This window comes from Ichthyophthirius multifiliis (assembly GCF_000220395.1).
Source record: "Ichthyophthirius multifiliis unplaced genomic scaffold scaff_1120509251219, whole genome shotgun sequence".
Classification (NCBI taxonomy): Eukaryota; Ciliophora; class Oligohymenophorea; order Hymenostomatida; genus Ichthyophthirius; species Ichthyophthirius multifiliis.
Genome location: NW_004086088.1, coordinates 24,130 through 40,366, shown reverse-complemented (window position 1 = coordinate 40,366; position 16,237 = coordinate 24,130). Strand labels below are relative to the sequence as shown.

General features: G+C 17.6%; 4 protein-coding genes and 1 non-coding gene across 5 annotated transcripts, besides 19 other annotated features; 2 read left to right on the top strand and 3 right to left on the bottom strand. All coding sequences in view use genetic code 6, as the record gives it.

Moving 5' to 3' along the window:
• The first annotated feature begins 82 nt into the window (after positions 1 to 82).
• Positions 83 to 155, top strand: IMG5_162060. The gene has a single exon. It is a non-coding gene; the product is annotated as a tRNA-Lys (tRNA).
• Positions 94 to 2,368, bottom strand: IMG5_162050 (u1 small nuclear ribonucleoprotein 70 kda, putative; the record flags this gene model as incomplete). The annotated part of the gene is made up of 4 exons (XM_004030339.1): positions 1,425 to 2,368; positions 645 to 1,062; positions 302 to 317; positions 94 to 156 (listed from the first exon to the last, which is right to left on the bottom strand). The coding sequence occupies exons 1-4, from the start codon at positions 2,320 to 2,322 to the stop codon at positions 94 to 96; spliced, it is 1,395 nt and encodes a 464-aa protein (XP_004030387.1). The 5' UTR covers positions 2,323 to 2,368.
• Positions 1,137 to 1,189: a microsatellite.
• Positions 2,242 to 2,298: a microsatellite.
• Positions 2,254 to 2,298: a microsatellite.
• A 625-nt stretch (positions 2,369 to 2,993) lies between the features above and the next one.
• Positions 2,994 to 3,036: a microsatellite.
• A 14-nt stretch (positions 3,037 to 3,050) lies between these two features.
• On the top strand, positions 3,051 to 5,413 carry IMG5_162040 (hypothetical protein; the record flags this gene model as incomplete). The annotated part of the gene is made up of 7 exons (XM_004030338.1): positions 3,051 to 3,168; positions 3,336 to 3,532; positions 3,605 to 3,644; positions 3,695 to 3,861; positions 3,911 to 4,004; positions 4,047 to 4,146; positions 5,383 to 5,413. The coding sequence occupies 7 exons, from the start codon at positions 3,051 to 3,053 to the stop codon at positions 5,411 to 5,413; spliced, it is 747 nt and encodes a 248-aa protein (XP_004030386.1).
• Positions 4,155 to 4,194: a microsatellite.
• Positions 5,142 to 5,174: a microsatellite.
• A 1,092-nt stretch (positions 5,414 to 6,505) lies between the features above and the next one.
• Positions 6,506 to 6,531: a microsatellite.
• A 1,213-nt stretch (positions 6,532 to 7,744) lies between these two features.
• On the bottom strand, positions 7,745 to 8,463 carry IMG5_162030 (n-acetyltransferase 9, putative). Its single transcript, XM_004030337.1, has 2 exons — positions 7,841 to 8,463; positions 7,745 to 7,781 (listed from the first exon to the last, which is right to left on the bottom strand). Exon 1 carries the CDS (start codon positions 8,457 to 8,459, stop codon positions 7,842 to 7,844), a length of 618 nt encoding a protein of 205 aa, XP_004030385.1. The 5' UTR covers positions 8,460 to 8,463; the 3' UTR covers positions 7,745 to 7,781; position 7,841.
• Positions 7,787 to 7,835: a microsatellite.
• Positions 8,464 to 8,536: 73 nt separating the features above from the next.
• Positions 8,537 to 8,593: a microsatellite.
• Positions 8,594 to 8,658: 65 nt separating this feature from the next.
• Positions 8,659 to 8,694: a microsatellite.
• A 2,320-nt stretch (positions 8,695 to 11,014) lies between these two features.
• Positions 11,015 to 11,061: a microsatellite.
• Positions 11,062 to 11,740: 679 nt separating this feature from the next.
• IMG5_162020 (protein kinase domain protein) lies at positions 11,741 to 13,291 on the bottom strand (the record flags this gene model as incomplete). Its single annotated transcript, XM_004030336.1, has 5 exons — positions 11,741 to 11,923; positions 12,019 to 12,144; positions 12,214 to 12,479; positions 12,527 to 13,058; positions 13,133 to 13,291. The coding sequence occupies 5 exons, from the start codon at positions 13,289 to 13,291 to the stop codon at positions 11,741 to 11,743; spliced, it is 1,266 nt and encodes a 421-aa protein (XP_004030384.1).
• Positions 13,292 to 13,496: 205 nt separating this feature from the next.
• Positions 13,497 to 13,570: a microsatellite.
• Positions 13,516 to 13,573: a microsatellite.
• A 38-nt stretch (positions 13,574 to 13,611) lies between these two features.
• Positions 13,612 to 13,706: a microsatellite.
• A 48-nt stretch (positions 13,707 to 13,754) lies between these two features.
• Positions 13,755 to 13,822: a microsatellite.
• Positions 13,823 to 13,938: 116 nt separating this feature from the next.
• Positions 13,939 to 14,015: a microsatellite.
• Positions 13,954 to 14,037: a microsatellite.
• Positions 13,964 to 14,019: a microsatellite.
• Positions 14,038 to 14,346: 309 nt separating the features above from the next.
• Positions 14,347 to 14,387: a microsatellite.
• Positions 14,388 to 16,237: the final 1,850 nt, after the last annotated feature.

The following is a 16,237-nucleotide window of genomic DNA, read 5'->3' as shown; positions in this document are numbered from 1 at the left end:
AATGAATGAGGAGTAATATTGCCCAAGATTTTACAGTATTTAAAAATTTATATAATTAAAATATTAAAAAATGTATCGAAGGGCCCGCTTAGCTCAGTCGGTAGAGCGCAAGACTCTTAATCTTGTGGTCAGGGGTTCGAGCCCCCTAGCAGGCTTCTTTTTTTGTAATTAATATTAATGAATAATAAATGCCATAATTATATAATAATTAAAAAAGTATCAATAAGTAAAACAATAATAATAAAAAATTATTTTGATATTTATTTTAATTTTGAATACAAATACATATTTTAGATAATACTAGTATATTGTAAATTCTTATCAAATTATAATATTAAATAAATAATATTCATATAATTAATATACGTTATTTTGAAAAAAATTAAATAAAGTCTTTTTTAATTAATTCGAAAATAAAATATATAGACATTATTTTAAGTAGAAAGGGGAAGGAATGTTTCAATAAATGAAATTATATTTAAAATAAATTAAATAATAAAGTTAAAAAGAAAAAGCAAATAAATTTAAAATATTTTTTAAATAAAAATCTAATAACAATAATCATTTATTATTATAACAAATATTTTTATTTTATTTGTTTTAAAAAATTATAAAACTTTCTTTTTCTTTTAATTTATATATACTCAAATATCTTTTTTTATTTCTTTGTGCTTTCTGATCTTTTTTCTTTTTTCTCTTTTCTGCTTCTTCTCTTTTTATCATGTCCTCCCCATTCTTCTTCATCTTCTACGACTTCTATTTCACCTTCTTCTTCATATTTATTTCCTCCTTGAGGAGCAGAATCATTATTTTTCTTTTGTTTTTTTTCTTTTTTTTCCTTCTTTTCTTTCTTAATTTTTCTATCTTTGTTTCCATCATAATAATCTTTACTTCTTGATCTACTTTTAGATTTAGTTTTGGAATATCTTTTTTTTTTGTGCTTATCAATTTTTTTCTCTCTCACACTGTCATCATAACTATCTCTTGAACGGCTTCTGCTTTGAATTTGGCTTAGACTTCTTTTGTAATCATTATCTGGAGATTTTCCTTTACGGGTTATTCCTATTTTTTTTTTATTAGTTTATTTTTTTATTTTAAAAATTTTAAAATTTAAAGTGTTTGTTTATAATATAATATATAATTTACTTTTTAAAATTAATTAATATTTTTTAAAATTATAATTTTTTTTTTAATTTTTTTAATGAATTATTAAAAAATATTTAATCAAATTATTTTATTTAAAAATATATGAAAGATGATAAAGATATTAATATAATTATTTATTATTTTCCAATAATAACTAAAAATCTCTTTGAAACAAACAATAAAAGGCAAAGAAGTATTTTACAGAAAAAAAAAATATATTAAAATTTTATATAATTTAATATAATCATATATATTTATATATAAAAAATTATTATTACCTAACCCACCTCCGAGCCTCATTGGTCTGAATCTGAGTATGGTTCTTCCTCTTTCAATATCAACACCAATTCTTCTTCCATCAATTTTTTTTTCATGTGCATTTTTATATGCTTAAATAAAATCTGCGGTTCTTTCGAATTCAATAATACCATAACCTCTATGCTTTTGGTTAAGATTTCTTATAATTCTGCATGATTTAATAGGTCCATACATTTTAAAATGCTCTTTTATTTTCTATTCATTTGCATTATAAGAAATATTATTCAAAACTAATGTTTTATATGGATCACTAGTAATTTTTGAATCTTCAAAAGGATTCCATTCCATTAAATTTTGCTTTATTAATTACTTTTGTTTTTGCCTTTTTTCTTATTTTTCCCTTTTTATTTTTTCACGTGGTGTCTCTACTTTTGCTAAAGGTGGAGGAGGTCCTCTTTCGAATTTACTCTTCATGTAGTCTAGTAATCCATTTGAACTTAAAGGATCTAAATTTCTACATTTAAGCTTTGGCTTTCCTTTTACAAATCCTATATTTCTCTCCTTAAAGTAAATTTAGATATCTGGGGGAAAAAATACCTTTTATGGCCTCAACATTTATATTTGTGGATTTAAAAATTAAGAAGAATTAATTTACATCATAGGTGGAGGCATTGTCATGCCTAAAGGACCTCCCATCCCAACGGGTGGCTGTCCAGGAGTAGGAAATCCAGGCGGAAAATTCATTGGAGGAGGCATTCCAGGTATTTATTGAATCTAATGAGGAGGAATTTAACCCATTTATGGTGGTGGCATTTAAGATAACTAAGACAGCTAGGGAGGCATTGAATGCATTTAAGGTATTTAAGATATTTAAGGCATTTATGTCATTTAAGGAGGAGGTGGGAATTATGTAGACATATTTATTTATATTTTTTTATTTTTTGTTTTTCTTTTTTCTTATATTATATATATTTTTTTAATTAAATTTTTGATTTCTTTTCATAATATATTGTTGTATTTAAATAATTAGTTTTTTATTTAAGATTTTTAAGAAGTTTTTTTAAAAAAAAATATTATTACTTAATTAATTTTGTTTAAAAATAAAAAAAATAAAAATAAAGGAGATATTTTGATTTATAATATAAATGAATTTTTATATTAATTTTAGCTATATTTAATTTAATACGATATAAATTTTTATAAATTTATTATTTTTATATTAAAAAATATTAAAAATCCTTAAATTTTACCATATTTACTTTTAATATAAGAAACTTGATTATAAAAATTTTCCATTTTTATATTTTATTATTTATAATTAAGGGAAAAATAAAAATAATGTAGAATTTTTTATACAATATGCAAAATGATATAATGTTTCTAATTAAAATAATATTTTATATCAATTACATTAATATTAAATTATCATATTTTTTTAGTTTAATTATAATTTTATTTGTATTTAAAAATCTTTATTTATTTATTTTAGAAAAAATTTAAAAGTTTAAAATATTTTTTTTTAATATTTGTACAATATATAATTTTTATATTTGCAAATATTGTTTGTCGCACTGCATAATAATTTGTTAAAAAAAAAACAAAAAAAAAAATATAAAAACAAATATATAAAAAGAGGTAGTAATAAAATGATTAGTTATAATTTTATATCTAAAGAAAATGAAAATAATTTAATAAAATATTAATATAAGGGAAGAGATAATTCTATTTTATATAATTACGTATTTGGACCTATAGCTGAATCTTGTTTAAAGTATAAAAATATAATTGTTAATTAAATAAAAATGTTAAAATATTATTTTTAAAAAAAATAGATATCTTCCTCCTTGGGTTTCGTAAAAAATATATTAAAAACGCATTTATATAATACATATTTATATATTATATTAACTTGTTTTAAAAATAAAAATTAGTCCAAACACAGTATAAATAAAATGATTAAATAAATATATTTAATATAAATATAATAATATTAAAGTTAACTCTCTGTGGATATTTATGCGTAATTATTCCTCATTTAGTATTATGGTATATGTTTCCAAATGAATTAAGTGGAAATATACCTCGTTCATTATGTGCATTTATTGGGATAATGCATTTAATTTATATGGTAAAAAAATTTACACTAAAATAAAATGAAAAAAAAGTATTTTTTTGTTAAAATAAAAATAATAAATAATAGAATTTTGATAATGTAGATGGAAAATAAGCAAGAAAAACTGGTATAAATATAAATTTAAAAATGTAAATTAAATCATAAAATTAAAAAAAGGAAATTCATCTCCTTTAGGATTATTATTTGATCATGGATGTGATGCATTAGTAGTAAGTGTCTAAGGAATTTCTTTAGCTGCATGTATGGGTTTCGGAAACACTTATAATTCCTATTTAGTTTATGCTTCAGGGGCGATACCTTTTTTTATAACAACAATTGATGAAGTTTTTTTATTTTCATTTTCGAAAAAAGATTTGTAAATTAAAAAAAAAGTATTATAATGATTTTATGTATTTGCCTTGGATTAATGGAGCATCTGAAGGTTGTTTAGCTGTTGGTTTGTTTATATTATTTTCTGCTGCTTTTGGTATTTTTCTTTTTTAAATTAAAATAAAATAAAAATTAATAGGACCTTAATGGTGGGGTGAAGAAATTGTATTTGGATAGACTAAAAGATAAGTGACTTTATATTTCTTCTTATTTGCAGGAATAGTTACTTCATTAAATATGTAAGCTGTATTTTTTTCAAAAATATATATATTTTATTCCAAATTATAAGATTTCGCCGTATGTATAATAGCAAAGGTTTTAAAGTATTAAAATAGGCATTATATGATAGTATTTTTTCTTGGTTCATTCATGGAACTATTACTTATATTTTCTTTTTTTCCCCAACGTCTGTAAGCGAATAAAATACAAGAACTTTAATTTACATTAGCGGCTTACATTGGGCTAAATAAAGTGTAAAAAACATACAAATATTTTATTATTTTTTTACTAAAATAATAATATTTTAAGACTATGCTTCAAGCATGTCATGTTTCAGGATAAAAATTTAATTAATTAAGTAAAACTTCATTTGCTTTATTATCAATATTGCTTTTGAATACTGTTATTGGAAATTTTACTGGAAGATGTATTGTAAACGAAAACATTTTAATTAATCTTGTTTGGGTTTTGTCATTATTAAGTATTTTTTTAAAAAATATTTATTATAATTTTATTATTTAGATTATTCGTATATGATATTTTCTATTAGTAAATAACTTTGCAGAGTTTTAAATATTAGTGCTTTTAAAGTAAAATATATAAATAAAAAATAATATTGATAATGAAAATAAAAAAACTATATATACCATTTTTACATAAAATATATATTAAAATTATTAATTTTGTTTTATATTTAATAATTTTTATATTAAAAACAATAAAATAATATTTAATAATTATGTTTTATAAATAAATTTTAAAATAAATAACAATAATAATTATATATGTTATATTTTTTAAACTTCATAAGAGAATAAAAATAAGTTAAAAGTAATTTAAATTGAAAAATCATAATTCAACATAGATAATAAAAAAATCTAATATAATAAAAAATTTTACGGTTATTATATATATATATATAAGCATTAAAAACTTTTTTAGAACCTAAATATTAAATTTTTAAAGTTTTTATATAAAATAATATTTAAAAATAGTATTTAATTATTTTTTAAAAAAATTAAAATTTTATAAATTATAATTTATAAATAAGTTTTTTTATTTTTGAAATTTTTAAAAAACCTTATCAACAGAAAAAAAGGCGAGAAAAATGGCCTTTTTTTTATTGATTTTTTTAAAAAAATTATAGTAAAATTAAAAATCATAAAGCAAATAATATATGCTATTAGTATGTAACTTTATATCAAATGATTTTTTTCAATTCATTACTAATTATTTTTAGTTTTAAATTTTAAAAGATTTAAAAAAAAATATGTACTCGAAATTTGAAAAAGTTTGTTTATAAAATAATATAAAAAATTAAATTAAATTTAAGATTTAAATATAAGTTTAATAATATAAACTAAAGTATATTTTTATTAAAATTATCATTAAAATATAGGAGAGTTAGAAAATTTCGGTTTTTTGAGTTAGATAAGTTATTTTAGAGTAGGTTAGGCTTGCAGTTCTTGTTTTTCAGAATTAGGTAGAATATAAGAGGTTGGAAGGGATAGGCTAATAAACATGACATATATTATAGGTATACTAAGTAAGTTAAACATGTTATGCAAGATAGCAATGTAGTGAAATGTTAGCAAAGTATTTTTATATAAAGAAAATTAATTAAATATCAATAAATATTAAACATCATTTTTAATCATAAAAATATTAGAATTCTAATTTAAATATTTTTTATAAATAGATTTTATTTTTTATATTATAATTAATTAAAAACTAAAATTTTATTAATATATTAAACTATTTAAATAATTAAAATAAAAATATTAAATTATAAGAAACTAAAATAAGTTATTAAACAAAATATCTTCATCTACAATGTTTTATAAATATTTACTGAAAATTTATTAATTAAAAAATAAAGAAACTTTTGTAATTCAGTCTTCTTGACTCATCTTTATCTTTCCTAAATAAATAATTTTAAAAAAATATTGGAAATTCTCTACATACTTACTATTCACACCTTTATTAAAAAAATAAGAGAATTTATTTTTCAGGGTTATTTCTATAATTAATTACATTATTTTTTTTAGTATATAAATTAAATATAGATATAGCAATTTTTTAAAAAAATTTAATAATAATAGTAATAATTTTTTCTTTATAAAATTATTAAAATAATATGCCCTAGTTTTATAAAAATATTGGATTTAAATTAAGATTAAGAAATAAATCTGATAATCATTTATTTTGAAAGACATAATATTAATAATTCATATGTATGTGTATAATATTTATAAAGCTAAAAAAAACTATTATTGTATATTCATTATATAATTTATAGGGTATATTAAATAAAACCTATTTATCTTTATAAATTTTACAAGCCCTTAATTTTTTGCTACGTTAAAGAAACGCATTCAATTTAAATTTTAAATTTTAAATTTTAAGATACAATAAGCAAAATTTTATTTTTGTAAAACTTAAAAAAAGGTGTATAATGATAGTCTAGAGAATTCTAAAGACTACGATAAATTATTTGTTGTATCATCTCAATTTTATTTGTTTGGTCTCATGCTAAAATTCTAGATAATGCTAATAAAATATTTTTTTATTATTTTTTCATAAGATTTTAAATAAAGCTAATAATTGTTTGTATAATTTTTCAAGCCGTTAATCTTTAATATATCAAAAGAATGCATTTTATTAAAATATATAGATATCAAGATAAAATAAACTGGTTCTATGCTTGTAAAATTGAAAAAAATCTTTATCCATGCAATAAAAGAAATTAAATTTACTAATATATAGGTAGCTTTATTAAAAAGGTCCATATGTTTTTATTAAATTAAAATCTTAATTTTTATAAATTTATATTAAATAAATTTAATAAAATTTTTATTTTTCGATTAATTTAATTTAATAACTTCTGATCTTCAAAAAATAAGAATTTTATTAATTTTTTTGCCTTTTTATTTTGTTAATTGAGTTTTTTAAAAAATTTTAAAGTAACAATAAAAAAAATCAGTTCACGTAGTTCATGTGTATAATTTAAGTTTTAGAGTCTGAAGAAGACTCAGGAAAAATTGAAAAGTTTTGAATTTCTCAAATGATTAATTAATATTATATCATATTAAATCAAAGAGTAAATGGATTATTTAAATAATATACTAAAAGTAAAATTTTGTTTATATTGTAATAGAAATTATAATAAAATTACCGCTTTAAATTATAAAGCATTAATGAACTATAATTAAATTATTTAGATAATATAATCAAAGCAAAATTAGATTAATAAATATTGTAATTTTAATTTTTATAAAATATTATAACTATATAATGTTTTAAAATAGGTTATCAATTGATATTAATTTATGTTATTTTATTTAATTATAAGAGATGAAAAAAAAAAATTGATGGTAGTTTTTGATCAATAAAAGATATGATTGAAGAATTATATTAATTTATTTAAAATAAGAAAAAACAATTATAAATATTTATTATAATTTATTTATTTTTATATTAAATGTTAAAAATTAATATTATTTTATTATTTTGAATAATTATACTAATATTGTAAGATTAATTAATGTTTCATTAATAATTGGGTTGAAAGTGATACAAAAACAATTTATAATTTTAAAATTAATATTTTTTGTTAAGTTTATAAATTCAACTTTAAAAATAAAATTTCTTATATCTTTGAAATAAATAAAACATAATATTAAAAAATAAATAAAATAATAATATTAAATTTACATCAAATTTAAACATTACTGATATGTTAATATTTTTAATAAAACTAGTCCATAGTCATAATATCACTAAAAATCATTTAATAATGAACTTCATTAAATTTTTAAACTTCTTCAAATTTTAAAAATCCAATTTTTTCAAACAATTTAATTGATTTTTAATTATCATTTTTAATTTTAGCAATAAATCTATTTTTTTTATAATATGCCATTCCGAAATCCATCATAATTTCTACTGCTTGCTGAGCTAAACCTTGTCTTCTTGCTTATTTATCTGCGATCATAACATCTATTTCTGCTTCGTTTTCTTCAATATATGAATGAAAAAACAAATTAATATCTCCGACCATTCTATAATTATATGTTTCTTCAGGAAAATCATCATAATGAAGTTTTATATTTTCATCTTTTTAAAATATTATAAATGTATATTTACTTTCATCTTTCAGCCAAGATTCTTAATTTTATAGCTCCTCATCTATTGTTAAAGGTTCGCTTCCTGTTAAATATAATATTTCTTCGTCTTACATAAATTAATGATAAAGTGGAATAAATTATTTTAAATAAGGACAAAGTAATATTTTTGGAGTTTTTAAATAAAAATGCTACTTTTTTTAATTCATTGTTTTACTTTTTTTAATTAAAATTTATATAATTAAAATTTTAATAATAATTAAGAATGTCGATTAATCTTTTTTTTATTTTATTTGATATTATCTTATCTGATTTGATTTGATTTAATCTAATCTGATTTGATCAAATCTTATTAAATAAATTTTCAAATTTGATAATATTCTAATCAAACCCAAAAATAAATAGCTTTATATATATATATATATATATATATATATATATATAATGATTTAATAGAGGAATTTATAAATATTTTTTTTTTTTTACAATAGATAGTATATTTTTATATCCAGAAAAATCAATTTTAAATAATATATATTAAATATGTTTTTATAAAAAAAAGCCTAACAATAAATTTTTAATTAATTTAAATATTTTTTTTCTATTAATTAACTTACAGCTGTTTAAAGCGTATCATAAAATATTTTATTGAATATAATTAATTTATCAATTTAATTTATTTTTAACATTTAAGTTATATTAAGATAAAAATCTGATAAAACTATTAAATCATGGATACTATTAGTATTAAAAACTTATGAAGAGATATCAATTTTAGCCTATGGTAAAAGTCAATGAACATCTAATATTAAAATTAATATATTATTTAGAAAATAATTAATTGAAATAGATTAAGCAAAGCGTGAATATCCTCTCTGAAACCTTAATTCTGGAAGTATAGTGTTGCTTATCAATACACTTAAAAAAGATTCTTAATTTAATATGAATTATCTCAGAAAAAATAATGATGTTATTAATATATAAAAACAGAAAAATATATAATTAAATAATTAAAATTCTAATACATAATCATTAACTCTAAAAAATAATGTGCACTATTTAAAAGTTAAAAATAAAGTGATAATAATAATAATATAAAATAAGAAAAACTATCATTACAGTAAGAAAAAATCCCTTTGTTGAAGAATGATTCTAGAAAAAATAATTTATATTAGTTATAAAAAAATAATCTCAATTAAATCTAAAATATAAAACAAAAGTAGATAGATGAATATATTAATAATAGTTTTATTTATATTTTAAAATTTAATAAGTTAAGAAATTCGAAATACTGATATTTAATTTGAAATAAAATAATATGTTAAATTAATCGCAATTGATTTTCACAGCATTATCTACTTATTTTTATTTATAATATGAAGTTATATTTTATAATTAATTCTTTTTTATTTACTTATTTAGGTTTTTCAACTATTTTTATGTTACACATTGACTAAAAACTAAGAAAAATAGAAAAGGAAAAAAATATGGTTTTCTTTAAATAACTCTTCGGTAATTAATTAATAAAGAAGATTTAATAATAAATGCAAAAATAATTAAAATTTATAATTAATTAAGACACATTTATAGAGGTATAAAATTACATTAATTAATTTACAATATATTAGATAACATATAAATAAATGAGTAATAATTATATTTAAGATATTAACTAATATTAATAAAATAATATTGATATGATAAGCTTAATTATAATAATAGTAAGTAGTTATTAACTGAAATTCTTTGTAATCAATCAATAAAAATAAAATAATATATAACTAAAATTAATATACAGCTTAATTTATCTTTAATATAATAGAATGTATCAATTATAAAATAAATATGCCTTTGAAACGATAAGAAATGTCATTCTCCATATAATATGCTATAAGAAAACAGAAATAAAACTTTAGATAATACACAAAACTATAATTTTATAAAATAAGATAAGAACATATAGTAATAACAAATAAAAATTAAATAGGTGTAGAAATTTGCATTAGAATATGTAAGCAACTAATTATCATATATAGACATTACAAAAATACTTCGATAAAGCATAATTGAGAATTTAGAAATTTTAATACTTAATTATTCTAACTATTTTTAATTAATGTGGATATATCAAGACCTTATTTATAAAAAAACTTACGCAAAAGAATCAAAAAAATGAATCAATGTATTTTTATTAAAATAGCTTAAATATTAATTATAAATGGGGATTTTAATTAAAAAATAATCCCATGCCTAATCTTAATTAAATAACCGAAGGTAATTTTTTTAAATAAAATAAAGTGTAAATTACTGTATTTACACTGAAAAAAACTTATAATCTAAATTAAAATATATAAATATATATAGACAGATTATTATTATTATTAATTTATTAAAATGAATCTGAAATTTAAATTGAAAAAAATATATATTATAAGGCTGTAAAATAAATTAAATTAATTCATACTTCGTGTACAAGCCGAAGATTAATTAAAAAATTTTTAAGAGATCTTAAAATTTCTATAAATATTAAACAAATTAATAATTGAGTTAATCAAAATTAAATATTAAAATTATATATATATATATATTTAATTTAATATGATATTTTTTTATTTATTAGTAAATAATATCTAAATTTTTTCCATAATAATACCGAATGAATTTCATTAAAATATTATAAAAAAAAAAAAATATAAAGAAAAGAATTTTTAAAAATTATGGATGCTTTATAATATAAAATAAAGAAAACATGAAATAAATAACATAAACTTTTTATTTTTTGAAAACTTAAAAATTGTAATTTTTTGAAAATTACTTAATGCAGTTTTATTAAAAAATTTTAAATATAATAATTGAAAAAATTAATAAAATTTTGAAATTATTTTATATCATATGAAAAGTTGAATTAAAAAAATATATAAAAAATTCTTGTATTTTTTTTAAAAGGAAAAATAATAGAAACTTATTAATTAGAAATTTTTTATTTTATAAATTTTAAATAAAATAAAATTTTCATTTAATTTAATATTTAATTAAATATGGTCCAACAAGATTATTATATCTATTTTCAATATTTTTTTATATATAAAAATTAGTTGCCATAAACATTGCTCCAAACATAAAAACTTAAAAGTTTCTTGAGTTTTATTTAAAGAATAGTAAACTAGCGGAAATGCAAGTAACTCCAGACCAAAAAACCCCATAAGTAATTGATAAGGACTATTTTTCTTCGTACATGTAATTCAAAATCATTTGATCAGATTCATTTACATCTTAATTATGATAAAGTCGATTTAATTTTTTATCTTTAATACTTGCTTTTTGAATTTTTTATTATTATACTTTGGACATATTTTATTATTTTTTTATTTTTATTTTAAAAATTAAAAATAAATAATTTATAAATAAAAAAATTGTATTTACATATATAAATAGAAAATATGAATTTTAATATTTTATACCAAGATAAATTTATATAATAGAAAAATCTTCATGCTTTATAATCAACTTCTTCTTCAATCATAAGCTATTTAAATTCTTCTAAAGATATTTTTCCATCATTATTAGGATCTACTTCTTAAACCATTTTCTTAATTTCATTTTCTGGAATAATCCTGCCATTTCTTAGGAATATTTCTTTAAGGTCATGAATAGTAATATAATTGTTATTCGACTAATCAAAATACTTAAAAAGAGACCATATTTTTCTGATTTTAAATAAACAATTTAATCTAATGTAGCAGCAATAAATTCACTATATTAAATTACATGCTCTCCCCCTGTCTAACTTTCAGGAGAAACGTTTTTCACAATTCTCTCGATTTCTTCTTTGGTATGTTTAAATCCTGCTTATTCCATAACTATTTAAAGATCATTTATTTTTATAAGTCCAGTCTAGTTTAAATCAAATTATTTAAATGCATTTTTTAATTATTCAATTTCTCTTTCATTTAATTAATTTACCAATACTTTCATAACTTCGGTTTTAAACTTACTTGTTGTTCTAAAATTCTTCAATAAGTTTAATATTTAGAATCTACAGGATCTAAGTTGGCTGTTGAGAATCCTGCTGCTAATCCACCTGTCGTTCTTTAGATATTCTTCTTGCAAATTATAGAATCCAAGGATGCCTTAAGGCATCTGGAATCTAAATTATTTTCTTAGAATCTACTACTAGAAGTTTTTTTACTAAATCTTTTGCTTCATTTGATACATTTACCATTCTTTACCTTTTTTAATAATAATAAATTAATATTTATGTTTGTTTAAATATAACTTTCCAATTAATATTTTCCAGATTATATTTTCTAAAAGATTACATTTTTATTTTCTCCATAAAAGGGAGGATAGCCTACTAATAAAATATATAAAATAACACCCAATGACCAGTTATCACAAGATTTATCATATTTTCCTTTTAGTACAGCCGGTGAAACATACAAAGGTGTTCCAACCATAGTACTTAATTATTATTTATCGTCAAATTTATTAGCAAGTCCAAAATCTACAATTTTTAAATCACTATCTTTATTTTTTGTTGAAAAAAGGATATTTTCAGGTTTTAAATCTCTATGTACAATTCCTTTACAATGCATATGATTTACTGCAGAGAAAAGCTTTTCCATAATAAAAGCTGCTTCCTTTTCTTTAAAATATTTTCTTTAAGTAATACGTTCAAGTAACTCACCTCCTGCGCAATATTCCATACAAATATAAAAAAACATTTCGTCCTAATAAACTTCATAAAATTTTATTATATTAGGATGATCTAAAGTACGCAAAGTTTCGAATTCTCTCAAAAGTATATACTATTTATTTTTAACTCTGCTTTTTTCTATTATTTTAACAGCGACTTTCTTGTCATTATTACTATTTTCATTACTGCTAATTTTACAGTACCGAAACCGCCTTTCCCTAATACTCCTTAAAAATTATATACGTCTCTAATATTTGTTTAAGATGATAACATTTCTAAACGATGTTTTTCTTAAATAGATATTTTTAAATCATTTTTTATTGTACTAACATTACCACAACCCATTTTTTAATTTAATGAATTATTATTTAAAAATATATTTATTATTTTATGTTAATATTTATTAAAGTTTTTATTAAAAATTTTTATTTTTTAATAATTTGGTTAATTTTATTACAAAAGGTAACAAAAGGTATTACCTTTATATATTTTATTTATAATTATATTTAAAAAAGTAGTTTAAATACTTTTTTTATATAAAAAATAATTAATTTATTTAAATAATTATTTATATATTTATTTATATTTTGATTAATCTATTATTGATATTTTAATATATATATTATTAAACTATTATTTATTTTATTAAAAAATATATATATAAATATTTATTTATTTATTGATTTATTTATTTATTTATTTATTTATTTATTTATATATATATTATTTAATTTTATTATTTTTTTTATTTATATTATTTCAAAATTTATATCGATTTCATATGTTTTTTTTATTTATTTTTAATTGCTTTTTTTTATATTTAGAATTTTATTTACATTAATATTTTTTTTATTTTTATGTTTTTATAATATTTATTCATTCATTAATATTTTTTTTATTAATTTTTAAATAATATTACATTAGTTTACATATTTATAACATTTTATAAATTTTTTTATAAATTTAATTTTAAATTCATTAATAATGTAATGATATTTTATTTCAAATTTTATATAATATATTATTTTTTATATTTTATTTTAAATTTTTTTAATTTATATTATTTTTTTTATAAAATATAATTTATTTATTTTTAATCTGATTATCTAAACTTTATATTTTATATAATTTTATATCATAAATTTAGTATTTATCTTTTTTTTTTATTAACTGCTATGTGCTGTTTTTATTATATTATCTTTTAAAATATTTTTATTTAGTTTATTTAATTTTTTGATATATATATCATATTTTTGAATTTTATATTTCTATTAAATATAAACTAAATTTATAGAATTTTTATTTATTTTTCTATAGATATTATATTATTTTTTAAATCATATATATTATTATTTTTATTATTTTGACTAGATAACTTAATTATTTTCTTATTTAAACTGTATTATTTTAATTTGTTTTTATATTATGTTTATTTATTTTTCTTTTTAATAAAAATTTTAATTTATGTTTTTTCTGATTTCTAGAATTTATATCCTACAATTTTCTTTATAAATTTTATTTAATATAGCATTTTCTTATATAGTGGTTTTATCACCCGCATTTAAAATAATTATAGTTAAGTCTTAACTATATTTTATATGATTTAGCAAGAATAAAATATATGAAATTTTTCCCACATATGCTCTTATTATTTTAAAAAAACAAATTTTTAGAATAATTTCATTAACTAATTTTTAACAATTGTTAGTTATGTATACTTTCTTATCATCATTATATATTATTATTATTTCGTATTTTTTCGATTAATCTTAAATTTAAATAGTAGAATTTTTTTATTTTTAAAATATTTATATATTTTTATAATTTATTATCATTCTTATTATCGCTAATTCAAACAATTTTAATGGTTAAAATTATTATAAGTCTACATGTTTCTAAATATTTTTAGAATCTTTTTTTAATATGTATATATTTATCTTACTTCAAAAATAAAGAAATAAATAATTGAATTTTTTCATTTTACCTTAATAAATTTATAGCAAAATATACTTTGTTATAATTTTCAGTATCTGATTATTATCTACCAAAGTTTTAGCTGAAATTTGATCATAATGATATGCTTGTTATTATTAATTAAAATAGAACCTTACTATTTCTAAATAATATTTTTTTAAAAAATATTTTAATTATAATCTAAAATAGTAGCTATGCTCGATGGCAAAGCTAATTTTTATTACTTGTCACCTAATTGAATGAACTGTAAAATTTATGCCAATTAAACCATAACCAAGCAGGGCTAGACCGATAGTTTTTCTACTACAGTTGCACCAATTTCTTTATGAAAACGAATCGGTCCACGATCTGATGTGTCATGCCCTATAAATTCAGATGGTTTTCAAAACCATTCTACTAATTTGGTACCTTTTTGTAGTATTCTTGCTAGGTTTAAACCATATTAAAATTGACACTTTTGGGTTTCAATCATTTGTGTATCATAAACGGTCACCTATCACATCTAAGTATTTGAAAATAATAATAATATTTTTTTTTTTTTTAATTGTTAAAATAATTTCTTTATTAAAAATATTATTATAATTTTTATAGTTTAGATTTACTATTTTTTGACTTTCAAATTCAAAGTGTTTATATTGTTTATTGACATTCATATTATAGTATATTTATATTGATATATGCTTTTATAAATTTAATAATTTATTTATTTTAATTAATTTTGTAAAATATATATATAATCTATTAAATAAATTAAAATAAAAAAAACTTAATATCTTGTTTAAATTTGAAATACTAAATTAAAGATTTGTAAAAAATTATTATCTTTATAATATAATTTATCACTGTTCCTTTCAGAAACAAAATATTTCATTTTTTTTTTGAGGAGAATTTGACAAGTTGCTTTATGCTAATTTAAATAAGCAATTTCTTTATTTAATCAAAAAATGTTATATGTTTATAAAAATATTACAAAAAAAAATAGAATATTTACTTTATTAATAATTAAATAATAAAATAAAAAAATATTAAATATATGTAAGATCAAAAACTATTTTAGAGTTAAGAATTTTCAATAGTTTGCACATATCTAATTTAGAAAGGAGAAGGAGTTTTTCGATTAATTTAACAATTCATATTTGTAAAAACGGGGATTTTTTTAACATGCCCAAGTTAATTTTTACCCTAATTAATTTTAAATTAGCTAATATCATATTTATATATATTTCTACAGAATTCTTTTCTACCAGAGTTTTTTTTGATATTAACAAGACAATTATATGTAATTTTATTAAATTTTGTATTTTCGTATATTTTTTA